This window comes from Hydra vulgaris, chromosome 02, assembly GCF_038396675.1.
Source record: "Hydra vulgaris chromosome 02, alternate assembly HydraT2T_AEP".
Taxonomy (NCBI): domain Eukaryota; kingdom Metazoa; phylum Cnidaria; class Hydrozoa; order Anthoathecata; family Hydridae; genus Hydra; species Hydra vulgaris.
In genome coordinates, this window is record NC_088921.1 from 38,033,477 (window position 1) to 38,056,081 (window position 22,605).

The 22,605-nt window shown below is 27.2% G+C and overlaps 1 protein-coding gene across 6 annotated transcripts in view; it reads right to left on the minus strand.

The window, feature by feature from the left end:
* Nucleotides 1-22,605, minus strand: part of LOC136076920 (uncharacterized) — a 72,566-nt gene that overhangs the window by 24,811 nt on the left and 25,150 nt on the right. For all 6 annotated transcript variants that reach the window (XM_065790791.1, XM_065790789.1, XM_065790787.1 and 3 more), the window contains 5 exons: nt 20,122-20,340; nt 15,510-15,665; nt 12,721-12,885; nt 7,160-7,324; nt 1,652-1,828 (listed from right to left, as the gene is read on the minus strand). In XM_065790791.1, coding sequence (XP_065646863.1) covers nt 1,652-1,828; nt 7,160-7,324; nt 12,721-12,885; nt 15,510-15,665; nt 20,122-20,340 — 882 coding nt within the window. The remainder of the gene's footprint in view (nt 1-1,651; nt 1,829-7,159; nt 7,325-12,720; nt 12,886-15,509; nt 15,666-20,121; nt 20,341-22,605) is intronic.

Consider the following 22,605-nt stretch of genomic DNA (forward strand, 5'->3'; position numbering starts at 1 on the left):
ATGATAAAAAGATGCTTAACCGGAATTACTTACTGCTTACGTAAAAATCGCTTAAGGCGTACGTAATTTGCTCTATGCTTAACACTTTAAAACAAGGTCTGCTCTCTGTTACTTGGCTTATTGCTCTTGGCCTACCAAAACCAGCAGCTCCATTTATTCCTTTTAATCTGCAAAAAATAGTTATTTTAGGAATGTTATAGCTTAAAGCTGCTTCTGAATATAACATCTTATTATTAATAGCCTCAACACTTAGTTTAATTTTTCTTTTGCAATCTTCATTCTTTAAAATTTTTGACATTTTTTTTATTAACAAAACGTTAATAAGATAAACAAGACATTTGGAAATTCATTAAAAAAGATAAAAACATTTATTAGTTTTTAAGTTAATGTCTTTAAAATACTATTGTTAAAAATTGTTGTTAACTACTTGCATGTAAAAACTTTTATAACTTATGCAAAACATAAAATGCATTCCAAAATCTGTTCTGAATTTGGGAAGCATTTAAATTATTCAGAAAAGTACTGTTTTTTAATTAGCTTATGAAATATTGCTAACTTTTGACTTTTTTTTCAGATAAATAATCACTATTAAATTCTACATTGAACAGTATGCAACTTAGTTTGATTTTTTCTTCTTTAAGTCAATTTTATATTGTTGGTTTTTCAAGGTTTTAAAAAGTGTTTTACTTGCAATTAAAAAATTTCATGGTATCAATATGTATTTTAAATACATTTTTTCATATTCTCATTACCCTTGTCTTCTAATTTATTAATCAGTTTTTCTTTTAAAAATCCTACAAAAATAAAACATGCAGTAGTAACAATAAGTGAACTAAAGCTGTTCAGAATTAGGGTTCGTCTATAGATTATGTCAAGCTATAAGAGGAGGGGATTTGAAGGTTTTGTGACGACATACAAAAAAATTGAAAATTTTGTAATTTACGGACAACCCCTTAAGGACTGTTTGGAATAACATTTAGAAGTCAAAAAAAGTTCTCTAGTTCTACTTATTTAAACAAATCTCACACTAAAATATAAATCTCACACAAAAAGCATTAAATTGATTCAATATGATTATCATTGCAATAAATAGAATGATGTAATTTTATATTTGTTTGTCTCCTCATTGCAAACACATAATGGTGCTATCAGGAAACGGTGTAGAAGAAATACTGGGCATGTGGTTATGCAATTTTTGAAACAGTCACGCTTTTAATCAAAATGCTGCCACAATAACAAGTTTAATAATTGGCTTTCAACAAGCCAGCATGCGATTAGTTAATTAAAATATTTTTTTGTGAAGCAGACTTTTTGACAGCAGAAACTACTGATTTAATTATAGTAAAACAACTCTTGAAGCTGGTACATGTGAAATGGCTATTATCAGCAGCCCATCTGCATTTATCAGTCATCTATAACAACTACAACCAAAATATCTGCTTTTAACAGAATCTAACACTTATTAATTATAATTACTAATGCATATTTAATTTTCATTTAAGTATGGAAGAAAAAAAGGTACAATGTTTGTAAAAGAATTTTGTAAAATATAAAAAGATTTTGTTTGTTATGCTTAGTATCATAATATTTATGCTTGTAAAATATTTTTTAACTTTGAAATTTTATTAAAACAATAAAAAACATATATTACCTGAAATAGTAGCACTAGAAGTGCAACAAGAAGCATCTTTAGCTAAATTTGTATGATTAAGTGAAGTTGTCTCACTTTGGGCACCAGAAGGACGAGAGTCAAAACATAAATCTTTATATGGAAACACGGGTGTGAATTTTGAAATTTGATTTGATTTTATAGGATTCATCAACATTTCTGAAATGAAAACCAACGTTTTTTAAAAAAACAAAATTAAAATGGTTTATACTTTTCACATTAAACATTTTGGCTAAAAATCTGCATTTTTTCGCGAAAAAAACAACAACAATATTTGTCATAAAAACGTAACAAAAAAAAGTAATAAAAAAAAAGAGAAAAAGGTCCTCAAATTTAAATTTGGGCAGTGCCCAAATACGGTTGACGCTAACGAAAACAGCCTAAAATAGCCCCTGAATTTTAAACTTATTGATAAAAAATTTGATTTGATTGTTTTGGATTAATTAGCAATTCTAAAATAAAAAACCAACATTAAAAAAAAAAAAAAAAAAAAATGGCTTTATACTTATTATATTAAACATTGTTTGTTTTAATATAATTGAATCATATTTATATTTTAAAATAGATTTTAAAATGTAAAATTAAACTATTTGACTATAAAGTAACATTATAAAGTAAATAATAGAAATTGAAATTAAACACTTTTTTTCATGTGGTGATAGTCAGTTCGCATTATTGTTCTTTTCACTAACTTAAAGATATAGGCCTCAGATATGAGAATCAAAGTTATAAGTTATTATGTACAGGCATGCATTGCAAAAAATTTATAATATTATAAATTTTTTAAAGTTGTTAGGCATTTTGAGGTTTTTTAACATAATAAAGAAAGCTTATCTAAGCAATTTGATTGGTTAAGAAAATATTTGATAATACTTTAAAGTATATATATAACTTGTTGAAAATAAATTAAGTATCTTATAAAATTGACAGCTAGTTTTAATAATGTAAATCATATTTCTACTTTTAAGTTATCCAAATTATTATTAATGTAAATACAAAAATGAAAATAATAGAATTATAATACTTAACAATTTGTATGATTTCTATTATTTGTAAACAGTCATAAAAAATTATTAGTTAATAAAGCAAAAACTTGAGTTCTGAAACCATTAAAAAGCAATTAAAAAAAATACTTATTTATTCAAACATATACAATAAAAAAAACCTATAATTTGATCAATTACTTTAATATAATAATAACACAAAAAATATACTAAAAACAGAATTTGAAAAGTTGGCGAAATGCTACATTTACTTTGAAAAAATAAAGAAAATGTCAGGGTGCTTGAACCTTTTTTAAATTTAATTATGGTTTAAAATCACGAGGAGCAATCAAACTCTTGCTTCTTTTATCTATTAAAGTATAATATTCTATTTTTATAATTTTTATCTTTGTAAAATGCATTATTATGCTATTTAACTTGCTATTTTTAAAAGAATAAGCTCACTCCTAAAAAAAATGATGCAAATTTGCAAAATTATCAAATATTCCAACATTTATATTATAATCTTATCAGCATTATCATGTTTGGTCAGGAAGACATGAAATTACAGGACATAAAAAAATGCGCTGAAAAAAATTACTCAGTTAATGCAAAAAGCTAACTCTTATTCTAACATTAAAACTCTAATACTGACATTGAAGCACATAAAACTCATACTGATAATAAAGCATACTTAATTTTAAAGTTGTAATAAACTGTTATTAAAAAAGCTATATCAAACAACAATAAATTTGTGAGGTTGTTTTGTCAATATAAAAAGCTTGAGTTAACATAAAGTTAACATAAAGTTCTGAGTTTGATCCCTACCACATCCCTGGTAGTACTGCGCTCAACTTATTTCTCCATGCAGTGGCCTTGTTTGTCAAGGTTCATGTATCGGAGTTAGAGTTGAGAGAGGGATGTAACCACAACTAAAGTAGCCTCCGTGACTGTAGTCGCCTTCATGGCTATGGGAAGGTAAATTAAAACAATAATGAAAAGAAGCAACCTTGCCATTAGTGATGTACCGAGAGCAAGGCTATTATACCAATTAAAGCTAATGGTAGGGTTTAATCTATGTATATAAAGGTAATTCATTAATATTAGGTATGCAATTTGCATATATAAAGTGCATCTATGCACAAGCTTTGCTTGGCTTATTAACGGGTGATGCAGAAGTTATCGGACAAAATAAAAACGTCAATAACTTATTTATAAATAAAAAACCAAACTACTATTATATATTTTTTAAATAAAGCATTTATCTTTTAATAAAAATATTTTATTTTTTATATGAAAAAATACCACCATCTGTAATTGATCTCAATTTTGCTCTGAAGCCTTTCATATGCAACTGTAAAAAGTTTAAATCAATTTCTTGTAGTTTTAGTTAAATGCGATCAATCAAAACTTGCTCTGTTGAAGCTTGCCAATCTCCCTCGTAAACCTTCTGTGCCAAATGTCCCCAAAATTTTTCAATTGGTCGTGCTTGAGGCACATTTGGGGGATTGGATTCTTTATCAACGTAGTAGACATATTGGTCCTTCAAATTAAGAGAATCTTTAGAATAATGAGAACTTGCTTAATCTGAACAAAATAAATAGTTAAAGTCTCCATGATACTTGTGATAAAATGAAAGTCGTTTTTCTAAACATTCATTAATATAGATTGATGAAATGATCCCTACAGCCATGGAAGTGCGAAACAATGGCTCGGACATACCACGGTCAGATATGGCTATCCACATTAATAAATTTTTTGGAAATTTCTCTTTTTCAATAAAACGAACACTTTCTAGGCATGTCTTTTTGTTGTATGTGTAGAATCCAGAATTTCCAGGCATGTTGTCCCCTGCAAAACAAAAGTATTTTTCGTCATCGATGATTAGAAGCGATTTTGTGTTATAGAGTTAGTTAACTAGTTTCCTGCTTCTTTTCTTTGCCTATATTTGTTGTTCTATAGCGTATTTTGGAGTCTTTTCACGTTTTCTATATATAATATTCATTTTTTTTAACTGACGACCAATTGTCGATTGATTTACACCGAATTTAATACCAATTTTTCTCTGACTGACCCCTTTTCGATTGTTGACAAGTCTCATTAATTCGGCTTTCTTTTCTCTAGTCCAGGATGTCGGACCACCAGGGTGCTTTCTATCAGAAAATGATTGAACAGTTTCAAGTCTTTTTAGGTTATCATATATTGTACTTCTAGCAAATCCATCCTTTTCAAAATGATATACGATTTTTTTTTTTCATAAGCAAGTGTTTCCGAGTTTGATCCCCATCACACACCTGGTAGTACTGCACTCAACTTGTTTCTCTGGACTCATTTGTCAAGCTTTGTGTTTCGGAGTTATAGAGTTGAGAGGGGGTTATACCCACAATTAAGTAGTCTCCTTGACTGTAGTGGCCTTCTCACCCTTGAGGAGGTGAACTACCAAAAAAAAAAGAACAGATTTATTTAATTGTAACAACTTTCAAAAACATTTATCTTTTTTTTTTCAACAAAATTTTTCTAACTTTTTAAGTGTATTAACTTTTGTGATTATTAAATAAAGTTTATTCAAGTGACTTTTGTTGTCTAAAAAAGTTGTCATTTAGAAAAACGTAATATTAAAAAAAAATTATTATTAAAAATACATACTTTTATAACTTAAATAATATAAATTTAAAAAATTATATACAACTTTTAATAGAAAATTCAATAGAATTCAAATTCAATATCATAAAATTCAATAGAATAGAAAACAAAATTAATACAACTTTCAATAGCACTTTAGGAAAATTAAAAAAATAAGAAAATAAAATAAAATATATATATATATATATATATATATATATATATATATATATATATATATATATATATATATATATTCACAAGTTTCAATAGTACTTTAAAAAAAAAAAAATTAGTAAATTGTTACTTTATTTAAAATGGTTTCGCTAATATAAAAACTTAATAAAGATAAAAGTTTCAATGTTCTTAATTCAGTGCATTTTTGATATGTTTTTTAAAATAGCCACATACTAATTGTCAAAAAAATAATAATGCATAGTCAGATATTGGTGTAAAATTGCACACCTTCCTGATTTAGTCTGCATTATAAATAATATCATTAATAATATAACAAAAAATAAAAAAATTATAAAAATTATTATCTTTTTTAATAGAGATTTTACATTCATTGGGTTTTTCTGAAACTAATTAGGTTTTTCAGTTCATCTAAAACTAATACTTATTTAACTTAATCCACTTCCCTCAAACATAAATATATATATATATATATATCAATTTATTGATTCAAGTTATTTTTTCTTATACAAACTTTAAAAATTTACTGAATTCACTAAACATAGACTAGTCACATATATAATACTACTTGTAGTAGTGAGTGTAGTTCCTTTAAAAAAATTTTAAACTTCAAGTTTAAGAAATTCTATTGTTTTTTAAAATAATAAATCAAAGCAAAAGCAGGTAGTGAACTATTTAATGCTTGTAATATTATACAGTTCATCAGTATATATGATGAGATTTACTTTTATCAATGAATGAACAATCTCAAATATTTTTTATCTAACACAGGAAAATGACAACTTAACAACAAAAAATTAGCAACTACAACCCAAAATACAAAGGATAAGTGCAATTAAACAGTATAAACATATTATGTATTTTTAAAGTATATTAGACCCAAACCACAAAAGCATATTATGCTTTTGTGGTTTGGGTCTAATATACTTTAGAAATACTCTGAAACTTTACCACACTACTTTTCTTTTGTAATTATTCACCTCCCCATGGCCGAGAAGGCCACTACAGTTGAGGAAGCTACTTTTTTTTGTGGTTACAACACTCTCTTAACTCTATAACTCCAGAACACAAACCTCTACAAACAAGGCTGCTGCGCCAAGAAACAAGTTGAGCACGGTACTACCACAGACGTAGCGGGGATCAAACTCGGGACTTCTTGCTTATGAGGCAAGGGCTCTACCACTGCAACACTATCATTTGTTATGGTAAAATTTGTTACGTTATAAATTTTAATATTAACTAATCTGTGTACTCTTGTACCTTTACTCTTAGGAAATTTTTATGCTTTCAAATCAAAAATATATTTATAAAATTACATTATTAAAATAATCATAATAATTTATTGTTCAACATTTCACTAAAGTTTTTTTGTACCCTTTACTAAATCCAATTTGTATTCTCAAGTTAGTCTTTTGATTTACTTTTTAACATTAGAGCATATTTTGAATGCCTTGCTAGATTCTTGATTTTACCAAATAAAATAGAGAGTGCTTAATCTTTATCGTCTTTTGAACCTTTGCATCCAACCAGGGTTGACTATTCCTTATTTTGTTATTAAAAATTGGAATAAACAATCAACAAGATTCATTATATGTATGTAAAAAAAAAACAATGTTTGTAAAAGTTAAACCTTTTGTTTGCTATGCTTATTATCCTAATTTTTATTAAAACAATAAAAGAAAATTATTACCAGGAATAGTAGCATAAGGAATAGTAGCATCAGAAGCGCAACAACCTAAATCTTTAGCTAAACATGTAAGATTAATTGAATCTCTCTGGGAATCGACAATACATAAATCATTTTGTGGATACACATTGGTAATTTGATTTGATTGTTTTGGATTCATCAGCATTTCTGAAATGAAAAAAAAAACATTTTTAAAAACAAAATTAAAATAGTTTACACTTTTCAAAGTAAACATTGTTTATTTTAATATAGTTGGATTGTATTTATAATTTTAAATAAACTTTATAAAATAGAATTAAACTCTACTTGACTATGAAGTACATAATGAAATAAACAATAGAAATTGAAATTAAACACTTTTTTTCAAATGATGATAGTCAGCTCGTACTATTGTATCTTTTACCAACTTAAAAATCATCTAACAAGCTTCAGATATGAGAATTAAAGTTATAAGTTAGAATGTAAATTAGCTGGTGAACCTCAACTTTATTTTTTCAGCTAATTGTTATTACAATAATCTAGATTTTCCTATAACTATGAACTGTAATGTAGTTGATGAATTATTTACCCTTTGTCTTCTAGGATTAAATCTTACATCCGATCTTTCTTGGAAACCATATATCAAAACCATTTGAAAACTAGCATCTTTTTATCGTGCTCACCACTTTCTTACTCAGGATTCTATTCTTTATCTCTACAAATCTCAAATCTGTCTTTGCATGAAATACTGTTGCCATATTTCGAGTGGATCTTCTAATGATGCCCCTTCTCTTTTAGACAAGGTGCAAAAACGCATTATGAACATTTTTTTTTTAAACATCTTTCCTTTTAAAAAGGCTGCAGGCAACCACTAATTAGTGGTTGCCTGCAAAACCACCTTTTCAAAATGATATACGATTTTTTTTTTTTTTTTCTTTCTATTAGATATATTTACAAAAACATTTTTAGTCGCTTTCGAAAAGATTCTCGTTCAGCTGCATTTAACCTCATTTTAAATAATTGTGTTTCAAATAATAAAGTTTATATTTTATAGAACGTTTGTGCCTACGCATAAAACCACAAAAACTAATTATTATGCTCAAATAATGAAATTAGGATTTGTCGGATAACTTCTGCATCACCCGTTAGCCAATGCTGATGCATCAGCCAATGCAGATTAATCAACCAATGCCATTAGTTAATCAATTAGCTGCTGGTTACAAATGGCATAGGCTAGTAGGCTGTCGCTGCTGATGTATAGGTACATATTCAGAAACAAACCCAGACCTGTTTTAGTACTGCTGGAGCGGTATGGGCGCCAAAAAGATTATTCTTATCTTTTAATTTTTCTTTTGCTTTTTTATATAAATAAAAAAAAAAAAAAAACCCTCAGTTTTAAATGCAGTAGTATATAAATAATTTTCAGTTTATTTTAGCTACCTTCAGAACAGTTAAATGAATTAAAAAGAAATTGCATTTTTACGTAATTACATGACGTAAGTGTTATTTAATTACTAACTGAAAGTTAGTTTTTAAAATACAAATGTCATTACAAAACTTAATTTTAAAAACTTGTTGCAAAATTTTATAACAATGGAATGTATAAAAATTTGCTTTCTCGAAAGATAGAACAATTTAAAAAAATCCATTAAGAGTAAAGTTAGCTTTTGTTTTTTGGCGATTAGGAGTTAACTGTTATAACTGTTGATAATAAATGAACAAAAGTAAAAAACTTTAGACTTATTACCTATCGCGCAAATTTAATGTTTGAATGAATGAACTTTTGATCTTTAGGTTGCTATTTTGTTTACTTGAGGAAAACAAAAAAAGGAAACGTAATTTTTTTAGAAAGTTTTGTTTCTTTTCTTAATTTTTTTTGACTTTTAAAATAATAAAAATAACGAATACAATAACTTAATAAAAGTTTTATTATGATCTGTTTAAAATAACCCTTACTATGTAATTTATTTATTAAATGTAATTTTTTCAATTATACTTAATGATTTAAAAAATATATTTTTTTAAATATATTATGCTTTTTAATAAAATAAATAACTTTTTTAAAATTATGTTAACCGTAATTATCACTTCTTTAATTATCTTTTATTTAAAAGGCGCTTTAAAATCCCTTTAAAAATTATTAACCTTCAGTAAAAATTAAATGAACGCATTTGCTAATATCAAAATCAAAAATTTTAAAATTAAAATAATAGTAAATACATTTATTAAATGTTTATGTTTTTTATTTGAATAGTTTATTAAATATGTTTATTAAATGTTTATGTTTGTAATTCAAATACAAGACTATTTTGTTAATTTTACAAATATTACGTGATTTAATATTATGTAGAGTAAATATTGATTAAAAACTGTTTAAAGTTTTAAAACATTTAATTACTAATTATTTAAAACATTAATAACTACTAAAATTAAATTTACTAAAATATTGTTAATAAATGTTTAAAATACTTTAAATAATTTTCAATAGTTCTTCACTAATAGCGTGGGATTTGCAACAAAAGCGTTTATTAAAGACTTATGTAAAATAGCTTTCTTATCGTAACTAAAGTAATATCAGCCACAACTAAATTCATGTATTCAAAAAAATGCCTTTAAATCAACTCCTTATCTTAGGATAAAACGATACAAAATAAACACAAATGATTAAAATGATGATTGAAAAAATGATGATTATAAATTATTGTTGCGGCACTACTATGGGAGAAGGAGGAGGAGAAGAGGGAGAGAAAAAGCGGTACCCCAAATCAACTCTGGGTTCTTCACTGATGTTATATATGTATTTTACATCCATAATATTATTATAGTACCCTTACATAAATACATTAAAACCTTTTATTAGCTACAATAGGTCTTTGTCATTGGTATATCACCACTTGTCATGATACTTTATTGCTGTTTTATTCTGTTTATAACTCTAGACACATAAAACCTGTTTAAAATAAAACGTATTTTATTGTCAGTATGAACTCAAGTATGATTAGTTTATTTAAACAATGATTTTAATTACATTCGGAATAACAAACTTCAAATCTTTTATCTTTGCTAATGTTTATATGATATTATAGGAAACCCTTAAATAAAAAAAAATTTACATTAAAGGATTGTTTAATAAATATTCACACATAATATAAACTAAAGTGTTTTTTTCTGCCAGTTTAAAAAAAGTAAGCTTTCATGTAAATACATAATAGTTAATAATTACTCATTAAAAAGCATTGATACTATGTATTGAAAAATCATTGATTTTAATAGTATAAAAACATTAAAGATCAAAGTGTGGTAGTGGTGTAGTGGTAGAGCGCTTGCTTCATAAGCAAGTGGTTCCGAGTTCGATCCCCACCACACACCTGGTAGTACTGCACTCAACTTGTTTCTCTGGACTCATTTGTCAAGCTTTGTGTTTCGGAGTTATAGAGTTGAGAGGGGGTTATACCCACAATTAAGTAGTCTCCTTGACTGTAGTGGCCTTCTCACCCTTGAGGAGGTGAACTACCAAAAAAAAAAGAACAGATTTATTTAATTGTAACAACTTTCAAAAACATTTATCTTTTTTTTTTCAACAAAATTTTTCTAACTTTTTAAGTGTATTAACTTTTGTGATTATTAAATAAAGTTTATTCAAGTGACTTTTGTTGTCTAAAAAAGTTGTCATTTAGAAAAACGTAATATTAAAAAAAAATTATTATTAAAAATACATACTTTTATAACTTAAATAATATAAATTTAAAAAATTATATACAACTTTTAATAGAAAATTCAATAGAATTCAAATTCAATATCATAAAATTCAATAGAATAGAAAACAAAATTAATACAACTTTCAATAGCACTTTAGGAAAATTAAAAAAATAAGAAAATAAAATAAAATATATATATATATATATATATATATATATATATATATATATATATATATATATATATATATATATATATTCACAAGTTTCAATAGTACTTTAAAAAAAAAAAAATTAGTAAATTGTTACTTTATTTAAAATGGTTTCGCTAATATAAAAACTTAATAAAGATAAAAGTTTCAATGTTCTTAATTCAGTGCATTTTTGATATGTTTTTTAAAATAGCCACATACTAATTGTCAAAAAAATAATAATGCATAGTCAGATATTGGTGTAAAATTGCACACCTTCCTGATTTAGTCTGCATTATAAATAATATCATTAATAATATAACAAAAAATAAAAAAATTATAAAAATTATTATCTTTTTTAATAGAGATTTTACATTCATTGGGTTTTTCTGAAACTAATTAGGTTTTTCAGTTCATCTAAAACTAATACTTATTTAACTTAATCCACTTCCCTCAAACATAAATATATATATATATATATATCAATTTATTGATTCAAGTTATTTTTTCTTATACAAACTTTAAAAATTTACTGAATTCACTAAACATAGACTAGTCACATATATAATACTACTTGTAGTAGTGAGTGTAGTTCCTTTAAAAAAATTTTAAACTTCAAGTTTAAGAAATTCTATTGTTTTTTAAAATAATAAATCAAAGCAAAAGCAGGTAGTGAACTATTTAATGCTTGTAATATTATACAGTTCATCAGTATATATGATGAGATTTACTTTTATCAATGAATGAACAATCTCAAATATTTTTTATCTAACACAGGAAAATGACAACTTAACAACAAAAAATTAGCAACTACAACCCAAAATACAAAGGATAAGTGCAATTAAACAGTATAAACATATTATGTATTTTTAAAGTATATTAGACCCAAACCACAAAAGCATATTATGCTTTTGTGGTTTGGGTCTAATATACTTTAGAAATACTCTGAAACTTTACCACACTACTTTTCTTTTGTAATTATTCACCTCCCCATGGCCGAGAAGGCCACTACAGTTGAGGAAGCTACTTTTTTTTGTGGTTACAACACTCTCTTAACTCTATAACTCCAGAACACAAACCTCTACAAACAAGGCTGCTGCGCCAAGAAACAAGTTGAGCACGGTACTACCACAGACGTAGCGGGGATCAAACTCGGGACTTCTTGCTTATGAGGCAAGGGCTCTACCACTGCAACACTATCATTTGTTATGGTAAAATTTGTTACGTTATAAATTTTAATATTAACTAATCTGTGTACTCTTGTACCTTTACTCTTAGGAAATTTTTATGCTTTCAAATCAAAAATATATTTATAAAATTACATTATTAAAATAATCATAATAATTTATTGTTCAACATTTCACTAAAGTTTTTTTGTACCCTTTACTAAATCCAATTTGTATTCTCAAGTTAGTCTTTTGATTTACTTTTTAACATTAGAGCATATTTTGAATGCCTTGCTAGATTCTTGATTTTACCAAATAAAATAGAGAGTGCTTAATCTTTATCGTCTTTTGAACCTTTGCATCCAACCAGGGTTGACTATTCCTTATTTTGTTATTAAAAATTGGAATAAACAATCAACAAGATTCATTATATGTATGTAAAAAAAAAACAATGTTTGTAAAAGTTAAACCTTTTGTTTGCTATGCTTATTATCCTAATTTTTATTAAAACAATAAAAGAAAATTATTACCAGGAATAGTAGCATAAGGAATAGTAGCATCAGAAGCGCAACAACCTAAATCTTTAGCTAAACATGTAAGATTAATTGAATCTCTCTGGGAATCGACAATACATAAATCATTTTGTGGATACACATTGGTAATTTGATTTGATTGTTTTGGATTCATCAGCATTTCTGAAATGAAAAAAAAAACATTTTTAAAAACAAAATTAAAATAGTTTACACTTTTCAAAGTAAACATTGTTTATTTTAATATAGTTGGATTGTATTTATAATTTTAAATAAACTTTATAAAATAGAATTAAACTCTACTTGACTATGAAGTACATAATGAAATAAACAATAGAAATTGAAATTAAACACTTTTTTTCAAATGATGATAGTCAGCTCGTACTATTGTATCTTTTACCAACTTAAAAATCATCTAACAAGCTTCAGATATGAGAATTAAAGTTATAAGTTAGAATGTAAATTAGCTGGTGAACCTCAACTTTATTTTTTCAGCTAATTGTTATTACAATAATCTAGATTTTCCTATAACTATGAACTGTAATGTAGTTGATGAATTATTTACCCTTTGTCTTCTAGGATTAAATCTTACATCCGATCTTTCTTGGAAACCATATATCAAAACCATTTGAAAACTAGCATCTTTTTATCGTGCTCACCACTTTCTTACTCAGGATTCTATTCTTTATCTCTACAAATCTCAAATCTGTCTTTGCATGAAATACTGTTGCCATATTTCGAGTGGATCTTCTAATGATGCCCCTTCTCTTTTAGACAAGGTGCAAAAACGCATTATGAACATTTTTTTTTTAAACATCTTTCCTTTTAAAAAGGCTGCAGGCAACCACTAATTAGAGTTGGAAGTTACTGAAAGAGAAAAGACGAAGATTGTAGAGCAAGGTAACAATTGACAGATGACTTAAAAGATAGAAAAATATATGAATCTGGAAACCAAGATGAAGGAAGTGAATTCCAAAGTTTGATGTTTGAGGAAAATAACTAGAAGAATAAGACTTTTTGGAGCACTTTTTTTTTGAACACAGAAAAAGAATGAGACTTAATTGAATGACGAGTAACACGAGAATAAATTCTAGTAGAAGGCACAATAGACGCCCTATAATGCCTATAAGCTCTATAATAGCTCTATATATAGAGAAGCAACATTACAACTATGTGATAATGGTTGGAGGTTGGCTGCAAGAGCAGCTCCAACTATGTTTACAATGCCTTTTTTCATCTTGTCTAAAAAAGAAAGGGCATCATTAGAAGATCCACCTCAGATATGGCAACAGTATTCCATACAAGGAGAGATTTGAGATTTATAGAGATAGAGAATAGAATCCGGAGTAAGAAAGTGTTGAGCTTGATAAAGAGATACAACTTTAGCAGATGCTAATTTTGCAACTGATTTGATTTATAATTTCCAAGAAAGATCCGAAGTAAGAGTTATTCCTAGAAGATGAAGTGTAGATGACTCATCGAGTACATTACCATTCATAAATATAGGAAGATCTAAATTATTGCAGTAACAATTGGCAGAAAAAAATTGAGTTTTACCTGAATTAAAGTTCACCAGCCACTATGAGCCCCATGCTGTAGCAGAAGTGAGATCCTTTTCAAGCTCAAATGCCCCCTCTACTTGTTTAGGCGATTCCACCAATGCAATGATCTCTATAATTCTTTTATCTCATACTTTTTCTTTGGACTTGCTCTATTGCCACACTACTTATTAGTACCCTAAAGTTGAATGGGATTCTTTTTATGATTTTCTTCATAATGGTCCTTAGGCTGTTATCTGTCTCTCGGCTAATAAAACTTCTTTAATTCAGGTATGGAGTAGCTAGTAAAGTAGTTTAAGTCAAACCTCATTCTACCCATAGTTTTTACCTTGTTCTATCTTTTGCGGCTGCTAATCTAATCATTATCATTTTTTTTAAATTTTTTATTAGAACAACTCTCTTGAGAACAAACTTTTTTTCAATATTGTAAAAAATCAATGTAAAAAAGTATTATTACTTCTATATTATTTCCATTATTTTGTTTACTGAATCTCATATTTTTTCTCAGAAGTGAGGTTCTAGAGACATCTTTAATAATGTCATTAACTAAGGTAAGTCCAACAACAATCTCTAATTTAAGGATCTGATTACCTCTCCAAAGGATAAGACAGAACTGTTTGCAAAGAACTTTCCCTCTGATTTGACTTTTAAATCTAATGGCCACACTCTACCTGCCATTCCAGAGATACAAGGTAAAACATTGTTAAACATCCAAATGCGGTAGTGGTGTAGTGGTAAAGCGTTCGCTTCATAAGCAAGAGGTTCCGAGTTCAATCCTCACCACGTCCCTGTTAGTACCGCGCTCATCTTGTTTCTCCGCGCAGCGGCCTTGTTTGTCAAGGTTCGTGTTTTGGAGTTGTAGAGTTGAGAGAGGGTTATAACCACTATTAAGTAGCCTCCTCATCTGTAGTGGCCTTCTCGGCCTTGAGGAGGTTAATAAAAAAAAAAAAAAAAAAAAAAAAAAAAAAAATCCCTCCCACATCAATCCACCAAGTTATTTCTCTCTTGATATTACCTACCGCTTGTTAAACTTTTTTTATTACTCTTCTAGCTATTTAATAAAACTTCTTGTTTTCCTGCCTGCTGAAAAATGGCATCTGTGGTCACAATTTTTTTTTAAATCCAGAAAACACCATGACAACTCCAACTGCTGCCCAATCAGTTTCCTCTCAATTATTAGCAAAATCTTCAATAACTCATCAATAAAATGGTTAAGAAAATCTAAATTACCTGTTTCAAAATTGACGCACTTTGTGTTAGATTCAGCAACAATTGGAATATTATTTAGAATCGTATGTAAATTATCAGAATCATAAATTTTAGGAGACTCTTTATGTGACAAGCTATCTGTACAAACATCTCTGGAATCGGAATGACTGATTGAAACTAAATACAAAAGTTTATAGAATCTTTTGAAAAAAGAAAATAACAAACTTCAACACAATATTGTAGTCACAAAATTATAAATAATTACATGATGTAGTAAATGCTAGGGCTTCAAACTTGAATATATTTATTTAATACTATTTGAATAACTAACCAAATATATAAATTTTGAAATACTTAAATATTTAATTTCAAATACTATTTACCATTATAGGCCAATACTTAACAATTAATCTTAATTCTTAATTTAGCTTAAAAAAATGTTATATTTTATAAGATGTTGATAATTCTAAAACATGTCACTACTCATGCCAATGGAATTGAAATTACTTTTTGCCAACCTGTCTACTGACTTAAAAGAGTTTGAGGTCCTTCCCAAATACCTGTCAAAAGTAATCGATTTAGTAATTTTCCATATAAAAGTTTATTTAGTTATTCCATATAAAATCACCTGGTTTTTTAAAAGTCCCCCAGGGTACCACCTCAAATTTGTTTTAAATTTTGACCACCAACAGTTTTTATGAAAAAAACAATCCTGAAATTTCAGCCTGATTGACCAAACCGTTCAATAGTTATAATTGAATTAATATTGACCAAAATCGGAAAAATTTGAGTATCAGGAGCTTACAGTAGATTTTTTTGACTTTTAACAGATCATAACTTTTCAAATAAAATAGATGATCACCTGAAATTTTTTATGGTAATAGTTTTTCATCCAAAAAATCAATTTTTGAAGTGTTTTTGACTTATTTTAAACAATTTTCGAGTTCTTGTACTTCGAAATTGCTAAATAACACAATATTAGAAAAAATTTTGGAAACTTGAATGTGCTACAGTTCAATACCAACAAAGAAGCTGTGCCAATTTTTTATTACTTATGTGTACATAGAGTAACCACTTGTGGAAAAAATAAAATCATGCGTTAAAAGTTATTTTAGCACTGCAGCAGCCTGTTAAAATATCACTTTTTTTAAAAAATACAATAAATTACATTCACTTTGTAGGTATAGAAAGTAGCGTAGGCAGTTAAAATAAATTATGAAACTTTTTACTGGCAAGGTTCTAGATATTGACAATAACCAAAAAAATTTAAAGACCTATACTCTATCTTATGACATGATTAAAGCCCTATGACTTAGGTTTATTTTTTTAATTCTTTCTTGAATTAATATAATCAGTTTTCCCTAAAATAACATTATCAGTGTCTTAACTTAATTTATTTGATATGATTTTATAATATGTATTTGTTTAATTTTATGCATATAATGTAATTATAATGATATAATTTGCACATGGTTATAATTTGAGTGTAAAATACTTCAATTGCTTTAAGAGATTGTATTAAAATCTAAACCTGCACAGTAATTTCTGGATTTTATTATTTTAGTTTTTAATATTGCAACCAAAAACTAAAATGTTTTGTACTTGACATTTCATTTGTACTTGAAATTTCATTTTTACTGGTTTTATTACTGGAAAAATATAAAAAAAGTTTTTTTTTTTTGGTTATGTTACATGTTTAACCCTTTATTTTAATATTTTTAGATTAGTAAAAAATGTCAGAGAAATGTTGTGTGGGAAGAGTTTTAAATGAAGATTGTGATAAAATGTCTTATTTTAGAATGGTAGGAAGAAAAAGACTAAAAGATACTGAAAAAGCCTATTATTTCTAGATATGAAGCACTTCAAAAATACTATTGTGATCTAAGTCCACAAGAAAAAAATTATCAAGAGATTGTGTAAAGTCAACATATCAATAGCAAATCAACTTATGATCAAACCTGGTCAAAAAGTTTGTACTGACCTTATAAATGAATTCAAACTTGAAAAAATTACAGAAGTTAGTCAAGATGAAGCTACTAAAGAAAATTTTATGTTCAGACCTTGATAATACAGTTCCAAATAAGAGTGTGTTTTTATTGGAAATATCTCTACTCAAAAATGTGAATAAGCACAACAAATTAGGATATGGAAAGCAAAAGGCTCAAAAAATCTCAACAAGTATGATAAACCTAGTAGCATCAGCAATGGATATAGACCCAAAAGATATAGTATTGGAAAAAGAGCAAAAATGTATAACTGTAATGATTTAGACAAATTGTTAGATGCAATTCAAAAATAAAATGAAAATAAGTTTGAAGGAAGAAAAAGTTCAACTACTAACAGTAACTCCTGATAGTTGATCAATTGAAAAAACTTGAAAAACATTTTCAGTTTCAGAACAAATTGTTAAGAAATCATAAAAGTTGAAAAATGAAAAAGGAATACTTGCTAAACCTAAGGCTAAAATAGGACAGCCTTTGGAAGATATTATTAAACTAAAAGTCATAATAAGCCCCATTGAAATAATTTAATGTTGATTGAGTAGCATGATCAGCTGTATAAGTTGCCAAAAGAACTCTTTGATCAAGCATCCTTTAAAACATATTGTAGGAACTATTCCATATTGTAGGAACATCTTGTATTAAACTATGCTTATTTCTACCAAGTTGTTCCTGAATCGCTTCTAATTTTGCTGCTGCTGTTGGTGAATGGTGAAAAGGTGTTGCCAGACGTCTGCAACAAACTAAAAATTCTTTCACAGATTGTTGCGACAAAATTGTGTCATGTATACATAACTGTATTGTATGTATAAAACATAGCATTGACTTAAAACCACTGTTTTTAACACCAGCTACCATATTGGCAGCATTATCTTGTAAAACAATGTGAATTATTGTGTGTGGAATTTAAAAACTTAGCAAACCTTTATGTAAATACTGGAAAATGCATAACTCTGAGTACTGCTCTCTGTTAGGAAAATTCATTATTGAGCCAGTGTGCTGTCATGCTTATGAAGACAATATTTGAACTATTTGCTGTCCAAATATCCAGTATCAGTGCCTAATTGCACTAGTGGTAAATGTTTTTTGACAATTCCCACCTCTCGAGAGTATTGCTTTGCATAGTAGGCAGATACAAAAACAAATGTCTTTCTTAGAAACTTCAAAATATTTCCACACAGTACTTTTAAAAGACATTTTTACAGAAGACATTGTTTTATACTTTTACAAAATTAAAATGTTATTACTAAATTATAAAAAAGAAGTTCAACCAAAAATAAAGCATTTTAAATTTAAACTGTGTGAATAAATCTTAAAATATAACTAACATGTTACATATTACGGTACTTTATCCTATATGTTATATGATATACATTTATTTATATTACCTAACTTTAATAAATGTATTATTTTTTTAAAAAAAAATTGTTTACATTTTTCTTTACACTACAAATAAAAATGTTAACATTTATTTTCTTTACACCACAAACAATCATCCAATAATAAATTAACTTTTCAAAGTTACTTTATAATTTTTCAAGCAAAATTAATAAACCCTTATTAATGCTTTGACAAACACAATTTTTCGAAAGTAATGTTTTTATTTAAAAATAGTAATAGTTCGGTTGCTGAACCGTTCGCTATTCGGCTAAATATCATGGCCAAATGTTTGGATTTGGTTTTCGGACAAAAACAGGGTTCAGCGCATCCCAAGTTATGTGTTATGTAAATAAGAGAAATTATTGAACTTGTATTTCATGTGTATATACACTTTTTCTTTCAGCGTTTTATTTTTTTATTTTATTTTTTTGAAATATAATATAAACTGACCTATAAGGCATCCTTTTCAAACTAAAAAAGCTCTCAAAGCACTCAAAATGCTTAAATTATGTCATAAGATAAAGTATAGGTCTTTAAATTTTTTTTGGTGATAGTCTATATATCGAACCTCACCAGTAAAAAGTTACATAATTTATTTCAATGTCTACGCCATTTTCTTTACTTTAAAGTACAATAACTCATCAATTCCTCAAAGCCAATCAAAAATATCTACGAAATTAGATTACTTGGGTTGAAATACCTAAATAATTAACATACAAATTCAGGTGATAGCCTTTTTTATTAACAAAGTTATGCTCTGTCAAAAATTTAAAAAATCTACTTTAAGCTTCAGGTTAAATTTTCTTCAAACTTAAATTTTTCTATTTTGGTCAATATTAAATCAATCTATACTTTTGAACATTTTAGTCAACGAAGCTGAAATTTTGAGGTTTGTATTTTTTACATAAATACTGTGAATGGTCAAAATTTGAAGCAAATTTGAGGTGGTACCTTGGGGATCATTAAGTGATTTGATATGGAATGACCCACTGAGTATTTTTATTGTTATACTACCACTAGGAAGATTACCACCAAATGTAATAAAGCTACTCAACATTTACTACTTTTAAATTATGGGTTTTATATCAGAGATTTTTTTCCCTTAGTTAGTTACCATAGTTACCTTCAGCATAGCTAAAGAGCCTTATCTGCCCTAATAAAGGGTCTGTTTAGTGCCAAACATCAATAGTTAAGTCATAAAATTAGTAAATAAGTCATAACATAATTAATAGTCAATAATTATAAAACATTACAATCTGTTGACTCAGAAACATGTTCATTGAATCTTCCTTTTGGGTTAAAATGAAATGACTTTGTCAAAGTCATGAGTGCTGTTGGTGACATTTTTGTCTCAGAGCTTGTAATAAATAACATATCTAAAAGTGAATTAGTTGCAGCATGTTCTTTTAATACTTTACAAAGTGTTTGGATATACGATAAACCACCATTGATTTGATGGCAAGACACTGGATCTAAATTAAGTTTTTTAAATATTTAAAAATGTCTGAGGCAAAAAAAAGGACAAAAAAATAAAAATAAAGAAGAAATATTACGAAATTAAAATCTGATTCCTAACAAAAAAAAAAGTCATAAACAAACAAATGAGATTGCAAAAGATAATAAAGAAGTAATCAAAAAAAGCTAATTAAAATCAAAACTAAATTTCATGCAAAATAAATTTTAGAAAAAAAAAAATTATAACCTTGCAAAATGTAATAAAAGGAATCTAAACCTACAAGGTTTCATAGAGGGAACTAAGGCTTGATATTTCCAACAGATGCAATGAAAGTTAAAAGAGTCAAGAAAAAAATTGTTTTTTTATTGACAAAGAACAAATTTTGTTCAAGCATTAACAGTAGCAGTCAAGAATTTTTTATTGATAGGTATATAGTATTCTTATGTTTATAGTTTGATAAACTTGATGCATTTTCTTTATATTTTTATCCTTTTTTTTTTAAAATGATGTAAACATTATTTTTAAAAATGATGTAAACATTTAAATGATAGACACATAAATTTTGTTTTACTAATTTACACAAATAAAAACTTATATTACTTAAATAAATAATTCAAAAAAAAATCCAATTAACACTAGGGAGTTTTAATAAATTTGATGGTAGTGGAATTAGACACAAAATACACTGCTCCCAGATAGAGGGTTTAGGGTGAAGGTACCTGGTATTTTATGGGCAGAAATATCAGAAAGACATACTCAAATAACATTAGCCAAAAAAAAAAACCTGCTCCTAAATTGAAAGTTTTTGTTTTGTTTTGTTTTTTATTTGTAACTAATTATGTACAGAAACTTTGTTGTCAATAACACTACAGATGGTCTAATAAATTTCAAAATATAACGAGAATACATTTGTTTTTTAGAATTAAATATTATATATATTAACATATATATAAACTATATATTTAAAATTTAAAATGTGTGTGTAAAGTATTCCATGTATATTAGCAGGAAAAAACAAAGGTATAATCTGCTTTGGATGTTATAACAAGAACAAACAATGCATACTCCTACAAAATCCAGCTCAAATTGCTTTAAAAAATCTAGTAAGGAAGCATATAGATAAAGCTTTTGATGTTAAAGTGAACTCCTTTCCTACTGGATTGTGTCTATAGTGAAAGACTGCAATATACAAGAACGATGTATTAATCTTCTTTTGCCTTTTTTGTCATGTTTTGTCTTTTTAAATGTCACTTTTTGTAAAAATAATTTTAGTTTCTTAAATGCAAGATATATAAAAATTTTTTACAGATAGGAAAAAATGTTAAAAGTGCAGAAACTTCATGGAAAAGAGGAAGAGTTACTATTTCAATGCTTGCCAGAATACAAATGATGCCTGAATTATGTCAATGTCCAATCTGTAGTCTGGAAAGGGACACTAAAAGTAACATAAAGATGAACTTAAGGGAGTTTATTGACCCCATCTTACCACAGGAAGAAAAATGTAGTCCAAATTCAAGTTTTTATACCTTAATATGTGAATATTGTTTTCAATATGTAGGAAGTGGTATAAGACACCGCTGCAGTAGAAAATTAACTGCTAAAAACTTTGAAAATATTATTATGTCTAAAGATCTTAAATTGTCTTAACAGGTAACATCAAAAATTCTAAAAACAATTATTATGGATGTTATAATTATAGTATATATGTGGAAGATATTCCTATGCTTGTTGATGAAATATGCAAACAAAGAGATATTGTTCTCCAAAAATCAATTGTGAAGATTCGTATCGGCAGCGGGCAAAGGTCAATTAAAGTTATTATGAGCCTTTTTCAATCAGAAAAACTTGAAGATCAATTGAGGAACCAAATGACTCGGGTGTACAAACAAAGTTATTTTGTTGGCAATTGTTTGACATGTTGAAGAAAGCAGCTACAATTTAGCCCAAATTGTCCACTTTCTTAAACTGCATGAATAGAAGCACTTCCTTGCATCAGATCTTAAGCTTATCAATATCATGCTAGGATTATCTGGCCATGGTGGGAAATATGCATGTGCTTATTGAATTAATTAAAAGGACAAATTAGGAGAATTTAGAACCTTTGGTAGTTTATCCCATCAGTATCAGCGATTTGTTGATGCAGGAAAACCACACAAGTTGATGTAGAACTTTTTAAATTTCATCAACCCATGTCTTTTTGATGAAAGCCCAGACAGCCTGGTATTGGATGTTGTACCTCCAACAGAGCTGCATCTCTATTATCACACATGTGTCAAGAGTA